This window comes from Heterodontus francisci, chromosome 6 (assembly GCF_036365525.1).
Source record: "Heterodontus francisci isolate sHetFra1 chromosome 6, sHetFra1.hap1, whole genome shotgun sequence".
In the NCBI taxonomy this organism is placed as follows: Eukaryota; Metazoa; Chordata; class Chondrichthyes; order Heterodontiformes; family Heterodontidae; genus Heterodontus; species Heterodontus francisci.
The window spans coordinates 5,079,610-5,093,127 of NC_090376.1; the positions used below are offsets into that span (position 1 = coordinate 5,079,610).

Sequence of the window (13,518 nt, forward strand, 5' to 3'; positions counted from 1 at the left end):
GGCCTGTTTCAGTGCTGTATCTCTAAACTAAACTAAAAATTTAAACACTGTCATAAAACCATACATCCCTGAACAGTGCCTCAGGAATTGTGTGCTCAAGGTTGGATGCAGAGTGATGCCCCAATACTCTGACCTGTCTCTGTAACTCTGCTCCAACTGCAGAAGATCTCTCCACAATTTGCCATCTCCTTATAGTCATCCTATGGCCTCTGAAATTGCAAGATTTGGGGAAGTTTACACTGTAGCTTGAGGGTTCCAGCTGTGGTAGCATAATGCTTGTTACTGAATTGATGCTGCCTGGATTTCAAGCTTCCAGATTGAGTTCAAATCCCACCATTGCATTGATTTTATACAGGAAAAATCTCAAAATAAAAAGCTGGCAGCAGTAAAAGCGACCATAAAACTGTTGTTTAAAACACCCAGCTGCTTCTCTAATCTTTAAGGAAAGGAAACCTACCACCCTTTCTGGTCTGAGCTGGTCTGTGACCCCACACGCATCTAAAATCAAGCTCTGATCTGAGGGTGAACAATGATGTGCTGCACTACCCAGTGCGCTAGAGCAGACTGAGCTCCCTGTGGATCTTTCTATGCAATGGCCTCCCTCATTGTTCTGGCATTTAATTCAAGTGGCAAGGGCCTGTGGGCCCTTGTTAATATTTAAATATTTTCCATTTTTCTTTTCATTAAGCAAATGTGACTCTGTTGCAGGACTTGTGAGGAGCTGGTCATTGGCATGGACACTGTGCGAGGCCATCTGGGGTGACCTGAAGGAACTGGATGCCAGCTTTTCCCAGCCGAGCCCGTACGTCCACCAGCTGGAACGCAGGAGGGCATTCTCCCGCTGGCTCTCTCGGACTGCAGAGGAGAAGATTGAGGAGGAGGTGATGGTCTCTCGTCACAAGAGTCACGTGGATGCTGTCTTCAGCTACCTTACAGGGAAGAGAATTGGCGAGGCTTGCAAACTCGCACAGCAGTCAGGTAATGGCGGATCAGGCATTTAGCATCTGCTTCCATCTGATGAGCAAGGGGGTGAAAGGTTATCGGGGGTAGGTGGAAATGTGGAGTAATCAGTTCAGCCATGAACTTATAGAATGGCGGAGCAGGATCGAGGGGTCGAGTGGCCTACTCCTGCTCCTAATTCATATGTTCGTGTGTTGTTGGAATCTGTATGGCTTTGGTTGGGGCAACGAATTATTGAGGTCTGCAGGCCAGTTTTACCCCAGTTTAGCTGATTTCCAGGGCCAGAAAGGGGCAGGGCAGGTAAGTAGGGGTTTCTAAGAACATAGGAACAGGAGGAGGCTTTTTAGCCCCTTGAGCCTGTTCTGCCATTTAGTTACGTCATGGCTGATCTGCGATCTAACTGTAAATACCCACCTTTGCCGCATATGCTTTCATACCGTTGGTTAACAAAAAGCTATCGATCTCAGATTTAAAATTAACAATCGATCTGACATCAATTGCTGTTTGCAGAAGAGAGTTCCAAACTTCTACCACCCTTTTGCATAAAGAAGTGTTTCCTAATTTCACTCCTGAAAGGTCTAGCTCATAATTTTTTAGACTCTGCCCCCTAGTCCTAGACTCCCCAACCAAGGGAAAATTATTTCTCTGTGTACCCGATAACCCTTAATATCATGAAAACTTTGATCAAATCACCCCCAACCTTCTAAATACCAGGGAATACAACCTTAGTCTTTGTAATCACTGTCTGTAATTTAACCCTTGGAGACCAGGTATCATTCTGGTAAATCTACAATGCACTCCCTCAAAGGCCAATATATCCTTCCTAAGGTGTGGTGCCCAGAACTGTTCACAGTAACTCCAGGTGTGGTCTAACCAGAGCTTTGTAAAGCTGAAGCATGACTTCTACCCCCTTGTATTCTAGTCCTCAAGTTATAAAGGCCAGCTTTCCATTAACCTTTTTGATGCATCGGTGCAGACTCGATGGGCCGAAGGGCCTCTTCTGCACCATTATTCTGTGATTCTGATTCTGTGATTATTTTTCTGTACCTGTTCATGACATTTTAATGATCTGTGTACCTGAACCCCAAGTTTGTTTGGACTGTTTCTAGCTTTTCACCATTTAGTAAGTGCGCTTTAGGTCCAAGTGAATAACCTCTCGTTTGCCGAAATTGAATTCCATTTGTCACTTTTTTTCCCATTCACTTAATCTTTCAGTACTTCTGTCTACACTGCTTACAGTCTTACTACCTTTGTGTCATCAGAAAATTTGGATATCTGACTTTCTATCTCATCTAAGTCATTAATAAATAGTGAATAGTTGAGGCCCCAACTCTCTGTGGATCACCACTAGTCACATCCTCCAATTAGAGTATCTGCCCATTATCCTTCTTAAGAAGGCAAGTGGCATGTTGGCCTTTATTGCAAGGGGATTGGAATACGGGAATAAGCAAGTATTGGTACAGTTGTACAGGGTTTTGGTGAGACCTCATCTGGAGTACTGTGTGCAGTTTTGATCTCCACATTTAAGGAAGGATATACTTGCATTGGAGGAGGTACAGCGAAGGTTCACTCGGTTGGTCCCTGGGATGAGAGGGATGTCCTATGATGGGCTGAGTAAATTGAGCCTATATTCTCTGGAGTTTAGAGGAATAAGAAGTGATCTCATTGAAACATGTAATGTTCTATAGGAGCAGGATAGGGTAGACACAAATTATTTCCACTGGTGAGGGAATCTAAAACACGGGGATGCAGTCTCTACCCCGGAGGGTTGTGGATGCTCCGTTGTTGAATACATTTAAGACTGGGAATCAAGGGATATGGCGAGTGGGCGGGAAAGTGGAGTTGAATCCCAAGATCAGCCATGATTGTTTTGAATGGCGGAGCAGGCTTAATGGACCATATCCTTTTATAGTTTAACCCGAAGAGATCTATTGACAACTGTAGTAGAGTAGGTGTGTACGTTTGTGCATCTGGATGCATTCCCTCTAGAGACAAAAGGAGCAATTAATATTCAGTTGGCTGTATGCTGGTATCTCAAGGTGATGCTGCATTACTCTGAATGTATCATGTTAAAAAGTAGCAATGAGTCTGAGTTGCTTTAGGTCGCAGATTCTAAAGACTCCAAATTGTACCATAAAACCAAACCAAGTTCCTTAACCACACCACCTGAAAGTGGCAACACAGGTAGACAGGATAGTGAAGAAGGCGTATGGCATGCTTGCCTTCATCGGCCGAGGCATTGAGTACAAGAGTTGGGACATCACATTGCAGTCGTACATAACGTTGGTTAGGCCGCATTTGGAGTAGTGTGTGCAGTTCTGGTTGCCGCAGTACAGGAAAGATGTGATTAAACTAGAGAGTGTGCAGAAAAAATTGACAAGGATGTTGCCTGGTTTGGAGAGCTTGAGTTGTAAAGAGAGATTGGATAGGCTGGGTCTGTTTTCCCTGGAGCGAAGGAGGCTGAGAGGGGACATGATAGAGGTATATAAAATTATGAGAGGCATAGATAGGGTAGATAGCCAAAGTCTGTTTCCCATGGTAGGGGTGACTAAAACTAGAGGGCATAGATTTAAGGTGAGAGGGAGGAGGTTTAATGGGGATCAAAGGAGTAAATTTTTCACAGAGAATAGTGAGTATCTGGAATGAGCTGCCTGAGGAGGTGGTGGAGGCAGGAACAGTAGTGATATTTAAGAGGCTTCTGGACAGGTTTTTGAATGAGCAAGGCATAGAGGGATATGGAATTAATGCAGGCAGGTGGGATTAGTATAGGTAGGCATTATGGTCGGCATGGACGTGGTGGGCCGAAGGGCCTGTTTCTATGCTGTACGACTCTATGACTATATGGTCTACTCCTGCTCCTATTTCTTGTGTTCTATCTCCTGGCGCTCAGTCAATTTTCTAACCAGGTCAATAATTTGCCTTCAATTCCAGGAGCTTCAACTTTAGCTTAACAGTCTCTTATGAAGGACTTTATCAAATGCCTTCTGGAAGCCTATTTAAATAACATCCATCAACATTCCCCTCTTCAAAAAATTCAATTAAGTTCTTCAGACATGACCTGCCCTTTACAGATCTATGCTGTCTCAGTCATCCTATCCTTAATTTATAGACTCCACTAATTTCCCAACAACAGATATTAAGCAAACTGGTCTATAAATTCCCTGGTTTCCTCCTCGCTCCTTAAATAGCGAAGTGACATGAACAATTTTCCAATCAAAGGGAAAGGTGTTCCTAAATCAAGAGAACATTGGAACGGCATCTGCAATGTTCTCACCTACTTGCTGCAGCAATGCCCTAGCAAGCCCCTCGGGTGGATTGAGAGATATGTGGTGAGAAGATGGATATTGGGGGATGTCAGCATCTGTGGGACCACGTGGATGAGCCAGGGTTTGGGGAAAAGGGTGATTTTCCCTGGGTGCTGACGTGGAGTTTATATGTTGCAGGGGATCACCGGCTGGCCTTGCTACTGGCTCAAGCTGCTGGGGGCTTCCAGGTCAGAGAACTGCTCAGTCTGCAACTCGCTGACTGGAACCATTTTGTGGCTGATTCCTTCATCCAGGAGGAGAGGCTGAGGATTTTCGCACTCCTGGCTGGGAAAGCTGTAAGTATTCTCTCTGCATCAGGATTTTTAACTTTGCAGACATTGGGATTGACCAGATTATTCAGACGGTTTTGTAGATTCTGATGGGAGCTGACAGAAACTGATGAAAATTGTTCCCTGTGGATCAGTGCTTGTGGGGCAGGACAGGAGTGAGGGAGTGCAGGTTAAGGCAGGAAGTTGAGGGTAAGGGGGACTTTCTCGCCCAAAGGAGAATCAAATTGTGGAATCAGTTCCCAGGGAGGGAGTGCTGAAAGAGACGGTGGGTGCTGGAAAGAATTTGATGTTTCTGCAGAGAGGGGATGGAGGGGTACAGGTGGGGTGGGTTGGCAGGGGGGCGTGGAAGGATATGAATTGCGTGCACCAGGTGGGGCTTGGCTGTGGGGTGGGTGTGTCATAGATTAGTTCTTTTACCTTCTGTGCTGGAATAGCCTGCCAAAACTTCTTGTGTAGCTCTTGAGGCAGTTGTCCAGACAGTGCGGTATGAGTGTGTGTGTGGAGGCACTACATCAGCTTCTGTGCTTTCAGTATCGAATGTGCAAGTCATGTTTTTTTTTTAAAATCTAGGTGTGGAACACATCGGAGGGTTACATTAACGTCTGCTCACAGCTGGATTGGAAGCGCTGCCTGGCTGTCCACCTTTGGTACATGCTGCCCCCCAGAGCCTCCATCGCTGAAGCGCTCAACATGTACAGTGAAGCCTTTCAGGTAACGGCAGTGTGGGTGAGAGAAACACATTCAGCTTTCTGTTCGCAAAGATAGGAGTTTAATCGTCCTGGTGCCAATGCTTGATTCACAGGCTACTGGCGTGGGATGAACTGATGTTGATCTCTGCAACACTGTACTCAAGACAGTTGTTTTTCTTGGTGTGTTTTGCTCTCTACCTGTCTGCACCAGGCAGCATCTGGGAGTCAAGAAGAAAGAAAACTTGCATTTATATAGCACCTTTCACATCTTCAGCCCTGAAATACTTTTTTTAATAACTTTGTAATGTAGGGAACATGATGGCCAGTTTGCACAGAGCAAGATCCCATAACTATAAATAATGTGCAATGTGATCATGTCCCAATAATTTATTTTTAAGTGTTGATTGTGAGATGAATATTGGCCCAGGACATAGGGGAGAATTCCCTTGCTTTTCTTCCAATAGTGGCCGTGTGTTCTTTTATGCCCACCTGAGAGGGCAGAAGGTGCCTCGGTTTAACATCTCACCCGAAAGACACCATCTCAGACAGTTCGGCACTTCCTCAGTGCTGGCCCTGGCGCTCCCTGAGTACTGCATGGGAGCGGCAGCCTGGATTATGTGCTGTGCACTGGAGTGGGATTGAACCCACAATTTTCTGAGTGAGGCTGCAGACACATGGTGTGATAAATGACCACATCCTCTGACTTGATGTTCAGATCAATATTGGTCGGGATACCGGATGGTTTTGCTTCCACCTGGGCTTGGGGGAGGGAGCAAGTGAGCAATATCTGTCCTCAAATTGTTGCTGAATTTACAGGGCAGTGAAGACGGCCAGAGGTACGCATGTTACCCGCTACCTCCTTACCTGGAAGATACTGATGTTGACCTGATTGGAGGTCCTGAGAGTGAACAAGAAGGTGGCCTTCATCAAGACATCTGTTACCATTTACTGAAGCTCTACAGTGACAGGTACAGGAGCCCTCCACACTCACAGTATTAGATCCTCAGACCAGCGACTGTCTGCTATCACAGGATTATTTTCTCTAGCCTCAGCCTCTGAGGTTTGTCAGTAACCCAGTGTCGGCTGTTAGACGTTTATACAGATTTCATTGGTGGTTTTTAATTGCATCCTACCCCCACATGTGGGTAGACAGGCTCACTTTCACTTCTGATATGTCTCCACATGAATGAGTGAGCTGCCACCTCTCCTACAGGGCCTAACTGAGCTGCTGTGTGTTTCCATCATGTACTGATGCAGATTTCCAGTTTGTTTTTAGTTCCTTGGTTGACTTGTTTCTTGTTCCCTCCCCACAGACACTACGAGCTACACCCACTGCTCAATCCCAGGACTGTGACACCCGACCACTTGGATTACCGGCTGAGTTGGCACCTGTGGATGGTGCTCCAGGCAATGAACTACACTCACCTGTCAGAGAAACATCAAGCCATGGTACACACTAGCTTCGCTGCCCAACTGGAAGCAGTCGGCCTCTGGGAATGGGCAGTCTTTGTGCTACTGCACATTCCCGATCCTCAGTAAGTTTACTCCAGGAGCACAAGTTAACATAAGTTGGGAGCTGCCTCTATTCTGAAACGTGGGTAGATTTCCTTTAGTTACTCTGTGCATCAAAGTGGTAAAATTTGTACCAGGCATTGGATAGATACTTAGAACTTAGAACATTACAGCGCAGTACAGGCCCTTCGGCCCTCGATGTTGCACCGACCTGTGAAACCATCTGACCTACACTATTCCATTTTCATCCATATGTCTATCCAATGACCACTTAAATGCCCTTAAAGTTGGCGAGTCTACTACTGTTGCAGGCAGGGCGTTCCACGCCCCTACTACTCTCTGAGTAAAGAAACTACCTCTGACATCTGTCCTATATCTATCATCCCTCAACTTAAAGCTATGTCCCCTCGTGTTTGCCATCACCATCCGAGGAAAAAGACTCTCACTATCCACCCTATCTAACCCTCTGATTATCTTATATGTCTCTATTAAGTCACCTCTCCTCCTCCTTCTCTCTAACGAAAACAACCTCAAGTCCCTCAGCCTTTCCTCGTAAGACCTTCCCTCCATACCAGTTAGGTCCCAGTTAGAAGGCTGTGCAGATTTGGGTGCCTCATTATGGAAATGATGTTGAAGCCAAAGCGAGAATGCAGAATAATTGCATCATGGTCGCAAAGTCTCTAGTTGTGAGGAGAGATGAGATACTGGGACAGTTCCCATTGGAGCAGAAAAGGCTAAAGAAAGACTTAATCAAACCTTTTCAAATTACGAACTGTTTTAAATAGAGGTAATTGAGAAATGCCCCTAGTTAGGGAGTCGGTGGTGAGGGATCATAATGAAAAACGGGAGGTGTTAAGAGAAATTTCTATCGGCATAAGGCTGTTGCAACATGTAATGCTTTGTCACAGAATACTTGTCACAAAGGCCACTATCTTTTAAGGAAAAATTGGATAAATATTTGAAGCAAAAATGCAATAATATGGGAGTGGGCAGGGAAGTGGGATTTGTTTGGGATTGATACAGGGCTATGGGAAGAGAGTGGGGCTGTGGTATTGGTTTGGGTAGTGCTAGTAAAGAACCTACACAGGCCAAAATGGGCTGAATGGCCTTTTGCTGTGTTGTAAACTTCCATGGTTCTTTCAAAGATGTAACTGTCTAGTAACCTGATGGTAGTGTAGTTGCTGGGTGAGCAACTCCATCTAAGAATGTTAATTACCCTTCACTTGGCCCCTTGCATCCCAAGCTGCCTATTCTGAAATCACGTAGCAGAGCCAGGTTATAAACTCAGTCACCAGGGAAGCTCATTAAGGGGATATTTAATGGCAAGTGTGTGGTTTGGGGTGAGGGGGTAGGAAGTGAGACAGGAAGGCAGTGTTTCAATGGTGTGGATTGCAGTCTTCCTACTTTCTAGCGTGTGCCTGGGGGGATAACTATTGAAGGCGTCATCCTATATCAGTGAGGCAGTTGAATGAGATGCTGTGTTCCTGTAGGCAGCGGGGGAATGCAGTGCAGGACCAGCTCAAGAGGCACTGCACACTGGAGGAGACTGAGGAGCAGAAGGAGAAAGAGTTGTTCCTGCAGCAGAAGCTGGGCATCCCATCACAGTGGATCCACAACGCCAAGAGCCTGAGGGCGCACCGCGATGGTGATATCCACAAAGAGGCACTGCACCTGATGGAGGCAGGTCACTGGAACGAGTGCCACCAGCTGGTGGTCAAGCATCTCGCGTCAGGTAATGGGAAATGCAGTAAACACCGATCTGGGAACCCGGGAAATGTACAGTAAATCTGAAAACCACAACTTTCATTTATAAAGCGCCTTTAACATCGCAAAAATCCCAAGTGCTTCACAGGAGCATTATAAAACAAAATTTGCCACATGCGATATTAGGACAGGTGACCAAAAGTTTGGTCAGTGGTAGGTTTTAAGGAGCCTCTTAAAGGAGAAGAGGCGGAGAGGTTTATGAAGGGAATTCCAGAGCTTGGGGCCCAGGCAACAGAAGGTACGCTGCTATTGGTAGAGCAATTAACATCGGGGATGCGCAAGAGGCCAGAATTAAGAGTGCAGGTTTCTGAGGGTTGTGCGGCTGGAGAAGATTGCAGAGATGGGGAGGGGTGATGTCATGGAGGGATTTGAAAACCAGCATGAGAATTTTAAAATTGAGCTGTTGCTTAACCAGGAGCCTGTGTAGACCAGCGAGCATGGGTGATGGGTGAAGGGGTCTTGGTGTGAGTTAGGACATTGTAGGCAGGGTTTCAGATGAGCTCGGGCCTATAGAGGATGGAAGCTGGGAGAACACTAGAGTGTGTTGGAATAGTCAAATCTGGAGGTAACAAAGGCATGGACGAGGATTTCAGCAGCAGGTGAGGTGAGGCGGGGCAGTGTCAGGCAATGTTAGAGTTGGAAGTGGACAGTCTTTGTGATCCTCCCATTTTAACGCCTGCCAGAAATGTATGGATGACAAGTTTACAGTGAGTAGAATGATGGAGTGTTGTATAAAGCAAGTCTGTCTTTAACTGAGGTGCTTATGTTTGTATATGTGGGCAGAAATTGGAAGTTAGTAAAAGTGATAATTGGGGCCTGACGTCAGGTAAAATAATTGAGAACTGTCAAATTGTTAAAAACTAAACTGGTTTTTGCAACCTCGGGACATCCCAAAGCACTTTACAGCCAATGAAGTACTTTTGAATTGTTGTCATGTATGAGTTGGCAAGATCTGGTTAGTGATATTGGTTGAGGGATAAATATTGGCACCGGGGAGAGCTTCCCTGCTCTGCATCCAAATTGTGCTGTGGGATCTTTTATGCCCACTTGAGAGGGCAGATGGGGCCTCTGCTTAACAACTCATTCGAAGTTTCTTTCATGGAATGTGAGCATCACTGGCAAGGCCAGCATTTATTGCTCATCCTTTGAGAAGGTGGTGAGCTGCCGCCTTGAACCACTGCAGTCCATGTGGTGTAGGTAGACCCACAGTGTTGTTAGGAAGGGAGTTCCAGGATTTTGACCCAGTGACAGTGAAGGAACGGCGATATAGTTCCAAGTCAGGATGGTGTGTGATTTGGAGGGAAACTTGCAGATAAACTGACAGAGCCGAGGTGGCAGCTTCCCTTCCTTATGTGACTCCAGTCCCATACCACATGGTTAATGTTGTCAGGGCAATGAGGGATGATCAGTAAATCACAGAATTGTTACAGAACAGAAGGAGGCCATTTGGCCCATCGTGTGCCAACATTGCCAGTGCCAAGCACATTCTGACAACAATAGAGACAAAAAAAACTAACTGGTGTGAGGGATGAGTGAAATGACTATAGATCTGATTGAGTACATAATCTTCTCTCTGGTATTTTTAACCCCCTCCTTGCCAGATGCCATCATCAATGAGAATTACAGCTACCTGAAATACTTCCTGGGAAAACTAGCCCTGCCAGAGTGCAGTTTACAGATACAGGACTGGGACACAGCGGGCGCAGTCTTCTACGACTATATCCGAGTCATGGAAACGGTGCGGGGAATCGGCGAGGTATGTCCTGGCTGGGGTGAGTGGGGGGGCGGGGGAAGGGGTAGTTGGTGTTTTGCGTGCGGTGGGTATCTTGCGTCCCTCTGAAGACTGGAGGCAATGAACAGTATAGCGTACGTAAGCATCTCACTCAGACAACAAGAAGAAAATTTTCCTTTTAGCAAATCCTTGTTGGTTATCCTTAATTAGCTCACCTTTTAAGCGAGTACATAGTCTGTTTGTGCATAACATGATCCTGCCAATGTGATGAACAGCTTATTTTGTTTTTGGTGGCGATTGGGCGGGGAGGGTGAATGGCCAAGACAAAAGGTGAACTTCCCCCACTCCCCCTACTCTTCAACTACTGGTATATCCATTCAAACAGGTCCTCGATTTAACATCTCATCTGTAAGATACGGCACCTCTGACACAGCAGCACTAGAAAAATTGATATGTGGCGGTGCAGGTAGAAAGCTGGCTATAGGACAGTAAAGAGATGTTGGCAGTTAACAAATAGAATGAAAAGGAAGACTTGCATTTCTGTAGTGCCTTTCACAACCTTCTGGTTTCCTGAAGCACTTTTTGGAGTGTAATCACTATTACAGTGTAGGAAACGTGGTGGCCAATTTGCACACAGCAAGATCCCGCAAACTGCAATGAGATAATGACCAGGGTTCCCACACGTGGTTACGATCCAATTACTGGGGCTTTAAACAAAAATGCACAACTATGGATTGAAGATTGGGGCTTGATTTTGATATTTATAGTTAAATAGCTTACCTGATGCTGAAGTGGGTTATTTTCCACAAAAGATTGAGCTGTAGAAACAGTGGAGCTCCCTCCAGTGCTGGTAAATGGGTATGGCATCATTTCATTGTACTGCACAGGTTCCACGGACAGTAGACCAACACAAGTCTTCCTCCCCTCTCGGCCAGATCTGCAATTTCCTCATCAACCAGCGTATGACAAGCAAAGTGTTTGTAACGTATACATTGTGTGAGACAGTTACATCACTGCTTCAATCAGTGGGATTGTGGGGGGGGCTGGGGAAACATTACTTCAATGGACAGAAGGCACTCAGACTGTATTGAGAGGTCATTAGTCTGCCCTGTTTTCAAGTTTGAACCCCCTAGTGAGCTGCATTCTCAACATCCTCCTCAATGCAGAAATGATTCTGGCCAACGCTGTCCATTTCAGTGCCCTCCCAACCACATTCTCTGGATAGGACCCAGGAAATTAGGTTTTTCTTTTACACTGGAGTTTAGAAGAGTGAGGGGAGACTTGATTGAAGTTTATAAGATCCTGAATGGTCTTGACAAGTTTTTAGTTTTAGAGATACAGCACTGAAACAGGCCCTTCGGCCCACCGAGTCTGTGCCGACCATCAACCACCCATTATATACTAATCCTAATCTAATCCCATAGGTGAGTATTGGGAGGATGTTTCCTTTTGTGGGGGAGTCCAGGACTCGGCACTGTTTTAAAGTTAGGGGTTGCCCTTTTAGGACAGAGAAGAGGAGAAATTTTTTCTGAGGGCTGTATGACTTTGGAACACTCTGCCTCAGAAGGTGGTGGAGGCGGGGTCATTAAATATTTTTAAGGCGGAGGTAGATAGATTTGTGTTCGGCAAGGGAATCAAAGATTATCAGGGGTAGATGGGAGTGTGGAATTCGAGACACAACCAGATCAGCCATGATCTTATTGAATGACTGAGCAGGCTCGATGAGCCGAATGGCCTACTTCTCCTAATTGGTATGTTTCTAGACACAGTCAGGAAGCTGTGTGTCAGAGTTAACGGCCTGTGTTTTGCAGGTGGAGAATCCGACCTATGAGCTGGAGCGAATACACACAGAGGTGATGTCCCTGTGCAGCCGGATAGAGCTGATTGAGTGTCTCTCAGCCAAAGATCGACTGGCTCAGTCTGGTATAATTTTGATATCTTTCCTATTATTTCTCTCCAACTCCTCTTTCTTTCTCTCTCGCTCCGCCCGAAACATAATATTGCAATAATACGGCACTTTTCATAATCACGGGATGTCACCAACTATTCACTTTTGAAGTATGCACTGTTGTAATATGGGAAATGTGACAGCCATTTAGTGCACAGCAAGCTCGCACAAATGGCAATGTGATAGCAACCAAATTTTTTTCTTTTAACAATATTGATTTAGGTATTAAAATTGGCTCAAACACCAGGGTGAGTTACCCTGCTGTTTGGTGCTGTGCAATTATTTACATTCATCTGCAAGGGCAGATGGAACCATGGTCTAATGTCTCATCTGAAAAAGGCATGTCCAGCAGTGTGGCACTGCCTCAGTACTGCACTGAAGTGTCGGTCTCTATTTTTGTGTTCAAGTCTTTGGAGTGGGACTTGAACTCTCTACCTTCTGACTCGGGGACAGTGCCACCAACAGAGAGTCTGTCACAGTCCAGTCTCTCAGTGTTCACAAACAGCCCCTTCTTCTCTTGTCTCCTGTAACCAGGGTCAGTCGCTCCTCATCTAGGCTACTTTTGCCCATCTGATTTTTTCCAGTCTAAATGTTGATTAAAATCCCCCATGATTCTTGCCATTCCTTTCTGACAAGCTCCCATTATTTCTTCCTTTTATACTTTGTCCAACCGTGTGGTTACTGTTAGGGGGCTTGTACACCACTTCCATGAGTGACTCTTGCCTTTATCATTTCTCATCTCGACCCAAACCATTTCTACATCCTGGTTTCCTGAACTTGGGTCATCTATTTCTAATGTGCTAATACCATCATTAATTAACAGAACCGCCCCTCCACCTTTTCATAGCTTCCTGTCCATCCTGAATGTCTTGTACCCTTAAATATTCAGATCCCAATCTGTGTCATCCTGTAGCCATGTCTCTGTAATGGCTATCAGATCATATTTATTTCTATTTGCACCATCAGTTCATGTGTTTTGTTTCGAATACGACATGCATTCAGATACTGAGCCTTTAGTTTTGTCCTTTTTTATTATTTTTGTAATGTCTATTCTTGAATGCTGACTTACTCTTAAATTTGTACTCTCTATCCCTTCCTGTCATGGTCTGTTTATCATTTTCCATACTAATACCTTTCTCTCTCTTGCCTTGTCTCTACTTTTTGATTTACCACATCTTCCCAAATTTGATCCCTTGCCCCCACTATTTAGTTGAAAACCCTCTCTACTTCCCTAGTTATGTGACTCGCTCGAACACCAGCCCCAGCACGGTTCCGGTGTAGACCATCCCAATGGTACAGCCTCCACTTTCCCCAATAC

At 45.5% G+C, this 13,518-nt stretch overlaps 1 protein-coding gene across 5 annotated transcripts in view; it reads left to right on the plus strand.

The window, feature by feature from the left end:
* Positions 1–13,518, plus strand: part of nup98 (nucleoporin 98 and 96 precursor) — a 102,546-nt gene that overhangs the window by 84,111 nt on the left and 4,917 nt on the right. For all 5 annotated transcript variants that reach the window (XM_068032997.1, XM_068033000.1, XM_068032998.1 and 2 more), the window contains 8 exons: positions 709–978; positions 4,404–4,561; positions 5,126–5,266; positions 6,061–6,212; positions 6,558–6,779; positions 8,247–8,488; positions 10,122–10,276; positions 12,064–12,175. In XM_068032997.1, the coding sequence (XP_067889098.1) occupies positions 709–978; positions 4,404–4,561; positions 5,126–5,266; positions 6,061–6,212; positions 6,558–6,779; positions 8,247–8,488; positions 10,122–10,276; positions 12,064–12,175 (1,452 nt within the window). The remainder of the gene's footprint in view (positions 1–708; positions 979–4,403; positions 4,562–5,125; positions 5,267–6,060; positions 6,213–6,557; positions 6,780–8,246; positions 8,489–10,121; positions 10,277–12,063; positions 12,176–13,518) is intronic.